Genomic DNA, 14,090 nt, shown 5'->3' on the forward strand with positions numbered 1-14,090 from the left:
GTCAAGCAGCAGTTTTTTGTAGGGAGAAAAAAGGGTAAAAATTAGCTTCACGAAAAGAAGAACATCACCACCACAATGAAGCCAGGGAGCTAAAGATGATTCAGGTATGACTGGAAAAGTAAGATCTCCAAGGACTCTTCAGAGGTTGGGCTGAGTGGAAATTGCAGTGGTGAAAAGCTGGAGACGGCTGATGTGCAGCGTGCGCAGCTGGACCTTGCCCAAGGGTATGCATGTACTCATGTTTCCTTTAAGGTCTGTGTTTCTATTTCCTCATTCACAGGTTCAGTAGGACATCTTACCTCTGTAACAAAAAAAAAGGTGTGCCGCTACACAGTTAGATTTAGATACCTGTATTTACCCATACATACACAGCTGCATGCCTATGTGTGTCCAGAGTCCAAACAATTGATGCCTGGCTGCAACAGAGGCTTCTTTCATCACAAAGCCCTGCTCTACTTCCAAATCCGTGTCAAGTAAGAGCAAGACAGTGGTCCTGTGGGAAGAATGGCAATATTTTCATACCACTCACACAAAACAGAGCAGGCATTCATGGCAGGGTGCTACAAAGGACCTGTGGAAAAATGTGTTAGGCACTTCCCATTCCTCTGGTGTTTGTGTGAACACTGTGTTGCAACTTCTTTTGCTATTGCTAGCTAAACTTAATAAGTGACATACATAGCAGTGTCACAGGAAATCTACCTTGAGTCACTGCTGAGGTCCGACTCTCAGTGCACTACAGGGAACTTTCCCTACAAGTGCCCAGCTCAAAGCTGAAAGATGGGAAAGAGATTTTATTAGCACAAGCCCAGGTATTTGCTGGCAGCACTGAAATGTGGGAACTCTGGACTGATTTGCGAGTTCTGAGGAATGGATTATCTGCTGAGAGTCACGTTGCTGCTAACTGATCCATAAAGGATGTCTGGAGAGCCTGGATGCTTAAAGCTGGGTTTGCTCATTGAAGTAGGCAATTTATGAGCTGGTCATTAGCTGAATGTTGACTGAGAGTATCAGCAGTAATGGCGCTAGTGTCATGGACACCAGCTTTGTCATCATGATGCTTACAACATCAGGTTTAACAGAAACAGAAGGTGATTATTTGACTTACTTGACCTTGTAGAAGGTGTCAGAAAGAACTGAGAAATGTGTAAATGAACAGAAAAGAGGAAGCAGATGTTTCTGTTCATGTGCCTTGACTGTGGGATAATTCTTTCTCCTTGAGCTTCCTCATGGCATAAGTGATGCCCATCTTCCAAAGGAGGTTTCGGGAGGTTAATGAGAGCCACTTGGGAAGGGGAAACAGACACTGAGACCTGAAGTCAAATCCTTGTCCTGCCAGAAACAGGAAACTCCTTTGTCCCAGAGCAAGGTAGATTTGTCCAGATTCACAGGACAAGGATCACTGAACACTTCAGCTTTTAAAGATGAGTGCAGACTCTCCCACTGATGGCAACAGCCATACTTCATGGGCATTCTCTTCCTGTTTCTGCTCTTTTATCACAAACCGAGACTGTGCCCTGCTGGTTTTCACCACGGCCAGTAATAAAAAAGCATGTCCGCTTGCTTGTGTGCAGCATTGAACAGCTATGGTCCATGGGACTAGATGGCAAAACATCAATCTGGTGAGGTCCAGCCAGTCCAAACCTCAGTGCAAACCAAGAGAAACATGTGCAGCCTCTGATCTCACAGAAGAGTGCCAGTCTTGAGACTAAGAAACAGCAGTGGTGCCAGACGTCAAAGGATGGGACACAGTACGCTTCTTCAAAGACCACGGACAGCATATTAGCCTGGAAGAGCACTTGTGAGCACTCACTGAATGAGCAGTGAAGGAGCATCCAAACTCCTGGACGGGAGCCCAGCTCCACAGACCAGCACTTTGGCGGCCCACCAAGCAGCACTGGAGGCCACTGAGATCAGTGGACCACAAGGGCTGAGGGCAGTGGGAGTGCTCTGTGTGTTTGTTGGGAAGTAGTTTTAACCAATGAGAAGAGGGTAGATTCACTTCTCCTTTCAGAGACTTTGCTTTCATGAGACCAAGTAAACAGTAACATTAAATAGTAGCGTTAAGGACTACTGGCAGGAGTCCTTATTTATTGCGCTTGAAAACCACTTGAGTGTCACCGTGTGTCCCTGAAGCAGTCTGAGGCCCATGGGGCTCACCAGATTGATGCAAGGCTGCCAGACCAGCGAGATTTTGCCTCGTCAGCAGCCAGCCTCACCCCGTGACTCACTGATGCCCACTGACTCCTCTCCAGCCAGCCATGAGCAAGCTGCCTGCAGCACTCAGGGGAACACCAGGGTTAGTAGTGGATTCCTGGCTGTCACTTCACGGGTGAGGGCAGTGCTAAACCCTCCCACCACTGCTGCTGCTGGCTGAGACAGGGTTACAGGGCAGCTCCAAGGACACCTTCTTTCCAGGCTGGTGAGCTTGCCACTCATAAGAGACACATATTACTTTGAGCGATGTTGGAAGGTGCCCAGGTCTGCTTGCCCAGACACTTCTAGTGGCTTGATGAAGGACATGAGGAAACTCCTTCCTCAGGAATGTGGGACAGCTCTGGGACGGGGCACCAGAGAAGTGGAGACCCCCATGCTGGGCAGCATTCAAGGCTCAGCAGGACAAAACCACAGCTGGCTTTACCTGCTGTTGGTAATAGTCCTTCTCTAAGCAGGACATTTGGCAGGAGACCTCCAGAAGGCCCTGCTGCTGGCACTGCTGGGGTCTGTGTTTTATTCAACAAGAAGGTGGTCTTGGCCTTTCTCATTTGGCAGAAAACATGTTTAAACAAGCTCCACCGAGCTGACAGGAAACTACAGTTTACATTTAGTTGTACCAAGTGAAGACTACCTGCAACTCTCCAAGGGGCAGGAGCACAAAGACAGCCTGCGCTAGCCCTCAGCAGCTCCCAGGTGCCTCTTACGCCCTCTGCTATAGCCCAGCGGTTTCGCATGCTGCTAGTGACCTGCACGAACCTGCAGCCACCGTTACCACACGGTATTACCGCGAACCGTGCTGGTGAGCCAGCTAAAAGAGAGCGGTGCGCTCCCAGGGCCAGCGCTGGCAGAGGCAGGCGGGGGACTGCGACGGGGATGCCGAGGTGGGGATGCCGGGGGAGGGAATGCCTCGGGGGGAATGTCGGAGGGGGATGCCGGGGGGAGGCTCCGGGAGAGGGAATGTCGGAGGGGGATGCCGGGGGGAGGCGCCGGGAGAGGGGATGTCGGGAGGCGGATGCCGAGGCGGGGAGATTGCCGGAGGGAGGGATGCCGGGGGGGGGGGAGATGCCGGGGGGGAATGCCAGGAAGGAGAATGTCGAAGGGAGATGCCGGGGGAGGATGCGGTGGGGGATGCGGGGGGTATGCCGGGGGGAATGCCGGGGGAGGTATGCCGGGGGGGATGCCGGGAGGGGGCTCCGGGGAGGGATGCCGGAAAGGGAATGCTGGGGGGATGCGGGGGTGGATAAGGTGGGGTATGCCAGGGGGGGATGAGGTGCGGGATGCCGGGGGAGGATGCGGGGGGGATGGCGGAAGGGGGATGCTGGGGGGACGCGGGGGGGATGCCGGTGCTCCCCCTACGGCAGGCGGCTGCGGGCGGGGCTCGGGGTTTGGGGCCGTCCCCCAGCGGGCGGAGCCGCCGCGGCCCCCGCCCCGTCCCTGTCCCCCATCGTCGGCGCGGCGCGGGGCGGGCGGCGCTCCCCGCCAGCGCAGCGGCATGAAGGAGCCGTCGTTGCCCGGCACCTCGCTGCAGCGGGCCTGCCGCCTCCTCGTCGCCTTCTGCGCCCTCCACCTCTCGGCCACGCTGCTCTACTACCTGGCGGGCAGCGCCCTGGGGCCGCCGGGCAGCCCCGAGCCGCCTCCGCGCCGCCCGCCGCCCGCCAACCTCTCGCTGCCGTTCTCCCGCCCGCCGCCGCCAGCCGCACGGCCCCCGCCCGCCTCGTCGCCGACGGGCCCTTGCCCCGAGCCCTCCCCGCTGCTCGGTGAGTGCCGTCCCGTATGGGTTTAGGGCCTCCGCTTCCCCCCACTCCTGCCGCCCGACGGGTGCCCGGCGCCGTCCGCTCCGCGGGGGACACGGGGCGAGGGGGTACCGCGGGTTCGCGCCCCGACAGCAGCGTCCGCCGCCGGGTCCCGCCGCTGCGCGTCGTGCGCCGCCGTACCCGTTGGGCGCGGGGTGACAGCGGCGCGGCTGTCCACGCGTGCCGCCGGCCGGAGGGGGATTGTGGGAGAATCCCGGGGGAGCCGGTGTCGGGGGGGATGCTCTCGCAGGGGAGGCAGCGGCGAGCGGAGCCGCGGCGCTTTCGGGGAGCGCGCCCTCCCGGTCCGACTGGGTTTCTGGTTGCCGGAGCGGTTGGGTAATTTCCTCTGGGAACTCTACCCAAAATACTGCTCTTGCGCAATCTCACAGGAAGGATCAGACGGGCTGTTTGTGCTGTGCAGGCTCCCGCAGCCTTTTGTGTGCGCGGACCTGCTCGATGAGCAGCATGGATTTAGAAAGCGCTGTGAGGCAGGGTCATGAATACAGTCGTTATGCATCCCAGCGGCGCTTCCCACGTATTTGGTGCTGTGATGCAGTATCCTGATACGTGGCAGCCTGGCGTGTGTTTTATCTGCACTGGAGCCGTGCTCCCCTCAGGACAGCCTGGGTGCTGGCAGGCGGTTGGCAGGTCTGCAGCCGGCTGGTGGTCTCCATTTTTACACTGATCACCTGTATCTGGTTGGATCCACTGCCTTTGTCACAAGGCAGCAGTGGAGGGGAGGTGGGTTTTGGCTTTTTCCCTACCCTTACAAAGCTCTCGCCCAACCTCACATTTTTAGCTGCTGCTCCTTGAATAGATCCTCCTGTGGCGTAGGTAGAGTTCACTACCACAACCTGAGCCATCCCAGTGGATAGTGACCTGGCCACAGGCTAATTGGGCCCTGCAGCCTGGGGATGGTTTCCCTCCTCTTCAGTGTGCCACGTTAGCACGGGCACCTTTATTACCAGAGATCACAGCGGGGGAAGAGACTTTCAGGAAGGTACCTGTGGGTTTCAGTTTACGAAACCGACACAGAAATTCATAGATTCTCTGGGTGCTCGCTGGTCAGCTGTTTATGGATCAGTGCATCTGAATAACAAATGACTGGGTTGTTATTTTAGGAAGGCGGTTTTGAGGTCGCTAAAAGGAACTATGCTATGTTTTTTTGTTGTTGTTTTTTTATTAGTATCTTTCACTTTTTTTCCCCGGATCACTTTAAGATGAAAGTGGCTGTTCAAGCCTGTCCTCATGAAGTGGATGTGGGAGTCCTTTATGAATATGGCTTTGCTTTAAATGGTCTCCACTTACCCTGATCCTCTCAAGAGGGAGTCATGTGCTTTTCAAATGCCTGGAATTCAGAGAAATGCTCTTAGTGTCCTCAAGATTGAAAGCATTTATTGGAGTTACTGGCTGAAGGATCAGTTAAAGTATTTTACATTGTCATTGTAACATCTTCAGTGGGATTTGCTGAATCTGCCAAGGGCCAGATGAGGCTATTGGAAGTGGTTACAGATGTTCAGAGAGCTACAGAGCCATGTAGAAAGTAGCTCTTAACAACACAGTAGGCAGATGGTTTCTAGCTGCGTTACCTTCAGTACTTGCGGGGGTGCAGTCAGATGGAGGCCAGCACCGTCACGGCTTCAAGGTTTGTAGCCAGCACATAGGTGAGAGACCTGATGGGTATTTGTTTTTTCCCCTGCTCCTGTCAGATTTTGTTAGCAAACAGCATTTGTAAAACAACACTGTCAAGCCTCGGATGAGTCTGCCCTGATCAGCATCCTCTGTATCTCCACAGTCAGTGTGGGGATGGAGAGGTGTACACTCCGCAGGCATTTCTGGCACTTAATTCACTCACCCAGAATTAAAAGAAAACCCTCTTCTTTTCGTGCACAAAGCTCCTTACTGGTATGAATGTAACAAGCAGGAACCAGCCAGGACCTTCCTGTAATTCCCACCTTCCCAAAGCCATGGAGAAGTGGTCTGATGGGAACAGGTAGCTCCAACTGTCCCGTGCCCTCAGCGTAAACCTCAATTTATTGAAATGCACCTCACCCTCTTTTTTGTTATAATTTTCTGCCCTCTCCCTCCCCTGTCATTGGGAAGCATGTGATGAATCACACAGGATACGTGTGACTGATCTGCTCGGGCTTTTTGAAAGGTCACATAGCCAGGTACTCATTTCAGAGGCAGAGAGTTTTCTTCCTAGCGATGTTTAGAGAGAGTAGTTTACAATCCCTGCTTTCTGGCACAGCAAAAAACACATTAGCTGAATGAGGTTTAATATCTACAAGAAGCTGCCAAATTTAAAATGCTTTTATGGTTCACTTGCCTTTATTTGTTAAGCATAAATCAGGGCTGGGGAAATAATACCATAATTCAAGTTTGAATTAAAAGTCCTTAACGGCTGTGAAATTCTCTAATAAAAGTTAATATAAGCATTGTGGATTTATGCTCGAGTTCAGAGCTGTGTGTCAATGAGTATTTTAAATGGCGTATTGAGAAGCAGAGCCTGCTTGCTGCAGTGAAAATGCAGCCTGCGAGAAGCCCAAAAGCAAGTAAATCCAGATATATTCTATACATGTCCATTCACCACACCATTGCATTCTTTAGGAGCTGTAGAAAAGTATTGTTTGGTTGGTTAGTTTTTAAGAAGTTTAAAAGTTGCTCTATAGAAGCAGGATATATGTTGGCCTGAGTGCTTTCAGAACAGTCCAATGCCTTTCTTCTGCCTATTCTACGAGGTCTTTGTGTTTTGGTGGTGGTGTGGTTATATGCCTGCTGTTTTTAGGAGAGAACACAGAAGGAGACAGGTTCCTCAGTAGCAAGATCCCTCTTCAAAAGAGCTCATCTTAAAGCAGAGTGTATGCTTTCTGCACAGCAGAATCTCATGGCACAGGCTTATCTGTATTTCAGGGATGTAATTTTCAAGTCCTGCTTGATCAAGAGCACATGTTGTTTATGAAGCTTATTTTAGAAGACATCTGTCTCCTTAGCCATTTTTGACCCTTGTTCAGATACCAGGTGTGGCTGGTAAGGGATGGCAGACTGAAGAGATCTGTTCGTACCCTCAAACCTGTGAGCATCTCATGGCAGAGACAACTCAAGTGCATTAAACATGTTGCTGTCAGGTGTCTGGCTCAATAGCTTTTCACCCCCAGGTTTCAGTTTCAGCCCCCCTTAGGCACTGGGAGCTGCTCTAAGGTCTCCCCGGAGCTTTCTCTTCTCCAGGCTGAACAAGCCCAGCTCTCTCAGCCTGTCTCCATAGCAGAGGTGCTTTGGCCCTTTGATCATGGCCTCCTCTGGACTCACTCCAACAAGTTCATGTCCCTTTTGTGTAGTTGTCCCCAGAGCTGTATGCAGGACTGCCGGTGGGGTGTCACAAGAGCAGAGTAGAGGGGCAGGATCACCTCCTTCGACCTGCTGGTCACGCTTCTTTTGATGCAGCCCAGGATACGGTTGGATTCTGGGCTGCGAGCACACACTGAAGCCGGCTCATGTTCAGTTTCTCATCAACCAACATCCCCAAGTCCTTCTCCTTGGGGATATTGGGCATGCAGGAAAAACAACTGTTTCTTTGAAACGCCAGAGTCCTGGATAGAAACTGATGCTTCCCATTGTTAGTGATTCAGGTTTAACAATAAAACAAGAATCGAGAGGAACAAGCTCATTTGACCAGCTTGTGGGTGAGCAGCCGTCGTTTGGTTGGAGGACCTATGGCACAGGCTTTCTCTTCCATGCACCGCTTCTGATGCCTGTGTAGTCAGTGCAAGCAGTCAGTCTAACCTGTAGATGCTGAAGTTAAGTGATGAGGGTATTCTGATGCTTTTAGGTTTGGAGGAGACTTGTCAAATCCGTGGTGATGCTTAGTGCCTGTACAACAGAAGTTTTTAGAGGTTACATGCTGCCTGAGAGGTCAACGAGTTCACAGATAATCTAGTTTGAGGCACCTGTATATGCAGACATTGCAGGGGCAGGAATACAGGATGCTTTAGCACTGGCAGAATCCTAGCAGAGCATAATTTGGGGTGAGAGAGTAAAAGCCTAAGAGGTGCTGGAAACACTTTTTTAAGGAGGCTTGTGGTGGTGACTGTGCCAGAGGGGTTTGTTAGCTTTGGCATGCCTGGGGTCTGGTTCCTGTCACGTTGCCCACCTGCAGTCATGGGCTCTTGTCTTGCTGTGAGGGGGGATTCTGCCCCAGAAACTGGGGGTTCTGAATCTGTGAAATCACTTGTGATACCAAGTGGGGGAGAAAACATTTGCTTTACACACAGCATCTCGCCCTCCTCTCATCTGAGCGTGCTTATTTTCTGATGTGCCTTTTTTAGTTCGTTATTTTGAACCATTCCTATACAGCTGCTGTCTCCTATACAGATGCTTCTTCCCACCTCCCCTACTCCCCCAACTTGGGTGCTGCGGGTTTTACTTCGGTGGCTGCAAGCTGGGGTTTGTGCAGTGTCCCTCCACTGCTTTGTGTTGAAAAAGTAAAATAGAAACTCAGAAGAGCATGGAGAGGGCTGGGGGGAGGGGGAGCTCACGCGTGGACTAGTTTGCTCAAGTTTAGGCTTTTTTGGCCTCAAAAGAGGGATTGAGAGACTCTGTTAAACTCCTCCAAAGAGTCTGTTTAAGCTGTTTGGCAGGGAACAGACGTGCGGTCCTGGCAACACCGCTGACGGCTCCACAGCTACCTGTGCAGTCGGGAGCACTCACACCTCGGAAGCACAGGCTCTTCCTGCAGCCAGGCTGCAGCCTCTGCGATGAGAGCATCCCTAGCATCCTCTTAGCTGGTCAAAGTGGAGGTCAAGAGCTATTAATTGGCCTTGCCAATGGAAAGGTACCTTGCCTGCCTGGAGCACAGCTGTTCCAGGGATACGGCACCACAGATGGGATGTGCTGGGGAGGAAAAGAAAGTTTCCCGTCTCGTGCACGTAGTGTTTTATAATGTGCTCGTTCCTCTGCCAGCGTCGATCTGAAGCAACAGCTAGTTTCCTTGGAAATTGGGCCAAGTTTGTGTTTGGAAGGAGACAGGCGCTTGCAGCTTCCCGAACTGCACTTGGATGCAGAATTCAGTTCGATTCTCAACTTTCCTCCTCTGATGTGGAGCTCCCTAGTATGACTTCACTCAGCAGATGGAGGGCATTGTCACTGTGTTAGGGCCCCCCTGCACTCCAGAGGGTAGCGTGATGGGAGTGCTCTGGGTCTAGTGGCCTCTGTGGCAGCCCGAGGAGGCTGCTGCACTCCACTGCTCACCTCCTTCCTCTCCTTGCTGGCAGGCCCTCCTGTCCAAGCAGCATCCTGCAGCCACTGCTCCACTCCCTCCCTCCTGCACACCCTTCTCCATGGGGCAGGAGGGGTTTTGAGGGCACAGCCAGCCAGCCCACAGCAGTGCTGCAGTGGTGGGGCCAAAGATGGGGGTTTTCTGGGACGTAGATGGAGGAGCAGTGTCAGCTCTCTGAGCCCCTGTCTCTCTGGGCTGGAGACGGTCTCACAGCTCAGCCCTTCTGTATGAATCAGTGCCTAGAGCCCCTTGCCTGCAAGGAAAAGTGCTCGATAAACCAGGTGTGGATTAGCACCTCCGGGCAGGCAAGCGATGGCTGCTAATGGCACCGGGGCACGGCAAACAGCCTTTCCAGCTGCCTCCCGGCTGCAGCTGAGCTGCCAAGGCTCGGGGCAGTCCCGAAGCCCCTGCAGATGTTTGTCTGAAAGCGGGCTGCTTTGCCACCTCCCTGCATTGGACTTGCTTTGAGAGTAATTGCCTGCAAATGCGTCTTGCTGAAGCTGGAAACGTCCCTGCAGAGGCTTTACAGGATGTGTTTCCCTGTGCGCTGGGGCAGTGGGGTTTGGGCAGCATCACCCCAGGCATGCAATGCCCTGCTCCTGTCCTCACCTCCCCACCGCTGGCAGCACCTCATACTTTTAGGGGGTGCTGGCACAGTGTCAAGCAGACAGACACATCTCCACCCCACCTGGCACCTGGAACAGTGCTGGGATCCGGCTGCAGCGGTGTGGGATGGGATGGGATGGTGCAGGAGAGCTGGGGGCTGCCTTGTGTGTTGGGGCTGTCCCTGGCAGAGCCATGTTCCCGGGATGCCACTCATCCTGGGTTTGCTCCTGTCTTCCCATCCCATCTTGCGGCAGGGTGGGGGGCTCCTGGCAGGGGGCAGCTCAGCCTTTTTCTGATCCAGGCCCCTGTGTTTATTTGTTTTGAGTTTGCTGTTTGAGGGCCTGGAATTTAATTTTGCGGAGGCAGCGAGAAGGGCTAATTGCATGCAGATTGCCCGGCTCAAAGAGAGACAGTTCAAAGCTGCCTCAGTGAGCGTGTGCTGGATTTCAGCCACAGATGAGGACTCTGCTTCTCTCCCAACAGTACCTTCTCATGGAAACATCAAACTTTTTTCTTTTTGTCTTGAAAGACACCACGTGCTGCTGGTGTGAGACCTTGTGTTGGAATAGGCAGTGTTTGGAGTTGGATTAAGACGTGTTTGTCTCCAACAGTAGGCGCTCATTTAATCGTGCAAACCTGCCATCATGCAGACCCAGTGCTGCCAGCACAGGTGATGCATCCTCATGGGTTTTTCAGCCTGTTTCCCTTTGGGGTCCACAGTTGCAGATGCCAGATGTGGTATGAACCTGCACTGGTGTAGCAGGCTCAAGCCTTGCGCTGGCATATCTCCCATCTGTAAGGGGGTGCAACTTTGCCAGTGTAGACCAGCCAAAGAAAACATATCCTGATCCTTGGGAAGGCTTTATTTCCTCACTGGGATATTTCTAGCCAGACCCAAGGATTATTTTCCTTTAAGAACCCTCATGGGGGAGTGAGAGGTGCGGGCAGCAAAGGGCAGCAGCTGCCAGCCAGTCTGCAAGGAGGCAGAGATGTTTTCATAGAATCATAGAGCGGTTTGGGTTGGAAGGGACCTTAAGATCATGTAGTTCCAGCCCCCCTGCCATGGGCAGAGGTGCCTCACACTAGACCATGTGATATGGTAGGTCGCGTGCCAGGACAGGGGCTGCTTGGGGCACCCACTGGTCCTGTCCCCCCACTGCAGGGCTGCACCCCCATTTCGAGCCTGGCTGGTGCTGACTGCGTAGGCGCTGGCACGGCTCTGAAGTTGAGCTGATTTTAATGGGAAATGCTTGCTTTGCTGAGCTGTGGGATGCAGGTACCTGCCTGCCCTGGATGGGTCTGAGGGACCCCTGCTCCACAGCCCGGGGTGGGGGGACGTGCCCCTGCGTTGTCTGGGGTGGAGCGGGGTTTGTTTTTCCCAGCCAGGCCTGACGGGCCCTTCCCTGTTCTGCTGTGCCCCTGCAAAGAGAGGTTTGGGTTGGTTTTTTTTTACTTTCTGCAAGTTCTGCTTCTCTTTTTCTGGCTTTCCTTTTGCATGAGGTTTGTCTGAGCTTGGCACCACTGGGTGCGCACGTGGCTCGGCGGCTGGAGAGCACTCGGCCAGGGCAATGGAAACGTTCTTCTCTGCACTGTTTGGAGATGCATTCTTTCCAACCTCTGTGCTACATGCTTTTGCTTTCGTTCTCACCAAATTAAATATCTGAGGTTTGCGCCTGGCATAAGGAGTGCAGGTGAATTGTGCCGCTTTTCCCAGTGGAGTGCTTGGGAGGGCGGTTTGGTCTGGTGGATACCTCTGTAAACCAACCCATGAGCCCAGCTGTCGTCCTTCACATCTCCTTCTGATGGGGCTGCACTGCCCTCCTGGGGAAGGGGTTCCCCCCCGCCCCATCCCTCTTGAACCCCCCAAGGCTGCCCTTCATAGCTGCTGCCCCAAGATATATTACCTGCTACCACCTTCTTGGATGGAGCGTGGTGCTGTCCCGTTCACAGTCCCCGTGGGGATGCAAGTGTACAATTCTGGTTCTGCAGGACATTGCTGCTTGAGTTTTCCCAACTCGTCTAGTATCCATGGTCCAGGGAGGCTGGAGCAGCCTCTAGATTTGTTATAGCATCAGGCTGAGCGGATTCTGGGCTGTTTGTGCAAGGTCTTCTCATTTCGGTCAGGGGCATGCGCACCAGCGAGGACGCGTGCTGGCAGCCTCATGTAGCAGGAGGCTTAGCTGTTGTGGCACACGTGGATGGTGGGAAGCAGGGGATGGGAAGACCACCAGGGCTGTGGGCCTGGTTCCTGTGGCTTGAGTGCTGTGCTACCTCTGGCTTTTTGCAAGCCTCACTTTTTGCTTCATGTGAGAAGCTGCTTCCTGTTTGTGTGCACCATGACAGCTGCCCCGGCATCTGAGCCTGCACAGTGCTTTTCCTGTGCACCTTCCCTTACAGCAGGAACGCTTCTGAGTGTCAGAGATGGGGGGGCAGGAGGAGGTTGGCTTATTTTTGTGTGCATCTTTCTCTTACCCTACCACTGCCAGCTAAAACCTCCTTTCACAGTGTTTGCTTGTGGTGCGTGCTGTCTTTTGCCAGCTTCCGGCAGTTGCTTACTCATGTTTTCGAGGTTTTCTTTTGCTAAAAATGTATGGTGGAGGCTTGTGGAGCTGCTCTGCTGGAACTCCAGAAGAGGGCCACGAGGATGATTGATAAGGGGGCTGGAGCACATCCCATGCAAAGACAGGCTGAGAAAGTTGGGAGAAGAGAAGGCTGCGTGGAGCCTTCCGGTATCTGAAGGGGGCCTACAAGGGTGCCGGGGAGGAACTCTGCATCAGGGTCTGTAGTGACAGGACAAGGGGTAATGGGTTGAAACTTAAACAGGAGAAGTTCAGGTTAGATATAAGGAAGAAGTTCTTTACAGTGAGGGTGGTGAGGCACTGGAATGGGTTGCCCAAAGAAGTGGTAAATGCTCCATCCCTGGTAGTGTTCAAGGCCAGATTGGACAGAGCCTTGGGTGACATGGTTTAGTGGAAGATGGCCCTGCCCATGGCAGGGGGGTTGGAACTAAATGAGCTTAAGGTCCTTTCCAACCCAACCCATTCTATGATTCTATGAACTCTGTAACTCTGAACCCAAAAGGTGTCTGCCTGCAAATCCCAGGCCGTATGGGTGATCAGAGTTGCAAGTCCACATATCTCTGTCATGCCTGCCTGTTTTTAGCAAGGGGCTTAGTATACAGTGGCTCCTATGTCAGGCAGTCACCTTGAACAGGAGCAGAAAAGGTTGAGATGGAGTGAATTGGGCTGGAAAGTTTGCCTAGTAAACACAGGTAGGGATACAGTTTTGGCCAGTGGGACAGCACTCACAGCAAACTTTACATGCTTTCCTGGCATCAGCAGATCATGTCCTGAGTCGGCAGCCTTGTGAGACAACAGCCTTGGGGCTGCTTGCTATCCACGTAGTCAAATTTCAGTCAAAATTATTTAAAATTAGCAACTGGAACCATGACTCTGGTCCCTGGTTGGAAAGCCCATGTTTGCAGATTAAGCTTCGGCCTTGTCCTGCTTGGGAAGTGAACTGAAACCATCGATGCGCAGCGGGTGGTATGGTGCTGTCGCTTTTCGTTAGCCACATGGCGTTACCAGGTCTAGCTTGTTTTGCCATTCTGTATTTGAAAATAGCCTATTCAGGTTTTTTACCATTTTTGTATTCTTAGTGACTCCAGTGAGTGTATTAACTGGGTGATTTGCATCAAGCCTGCCTCAGAAGCGTCTGCCTTCCTGTACGTGTACAGTGCCAGTGCCTGGGGTCTTCTCACTGGCCTGCAAGTCGGCTGCACCCCTCGGGGTGGCATTTGCAAGAGGGCGTGCTGCTTTTAAGCTGATTTGATTAACTGGAGGTTAGAGCAGCACAAATCATCTCTGGCCAGTGCCCGTCAGGACTCTGAAACTGTTAAATGTCTGTCTTCCGTAGCTGGTTTTTATCATAAATGTGTTTTCCTCTCCCATCTTTTCCTTGCTGACCTTCCAGCCTCCTGAAGGCAAACAAGAGCAAGCACTGGCAGGGTTAGTGGTCCATGTTTAGCCCTGGGGGGCTGGTGGGTGCCAGCCTGCAAAAAGCCTTGCTTGAAGTGTCCTGGACAGCTTGTGGCTATCCTTGCCCAGCTGGGGCTCGCAAGCCACCAGTGAGAGATTTCCCCTCTAAATTTGCCTAAATGGCAAACTTTTGTGCTGTGTGAGTGAGTGCAAGCCATTAAAAGA

The 14,090-nt window shown here is 52.9% G+C and overlaps 1 protein-coding gene and 1 long non-coding RNA gene across 2 annotated transcripts in view; one reads left to right on the forward strand and one right to left on the reverse strand.

The window, feature by feature from the left end:
• Positions 1-4,332, reverse strand: LOC115600666. Its single transcript, XR_003989101.1, has 2 exons — positions 4,149-4,332; positions 1-301 (listed from the first exon to the last, which is right to left on the reverse strand). It is a non-coding gene; the product is annotated as an uncharacterized LOC115600666 (long non-coding RNA).
• B4GALT1 (beta-1,4-galactosyltransferase 1) overlaps positions 3,683-14,090 on the forward strand; it is a 27,982-nt gene continuing 17,574 nt past the window's right edge. Inside the window, exon 1 of the mRNA XM_030469892.1 lies at positions 3,683-3,971. Within this exon, the coding sequence (XP_030325752.1) occupies positions 3,707-3,971 (265 nt within the window). The 5' untranslated portion in view covers positions 3,683-3,706. The remainder of the gene's footprint in view (positions 3,972-14,090) is intronic.

The sequence above is a fragment of the Strigops habroptila genome, chromosome Z, assembly GCF_004027225.2.
Source record: "Strigops habroptila isolate Jane chromosome Z, bStrHab1.2.pri, whole genome shotgun sequence".
Classification (NCBI taxonomy): Eukaryota; Metazoa; Chordata; class Aves; order Psittaciformes; family Psittacidae; genus Strigops; species Strigops habroptila.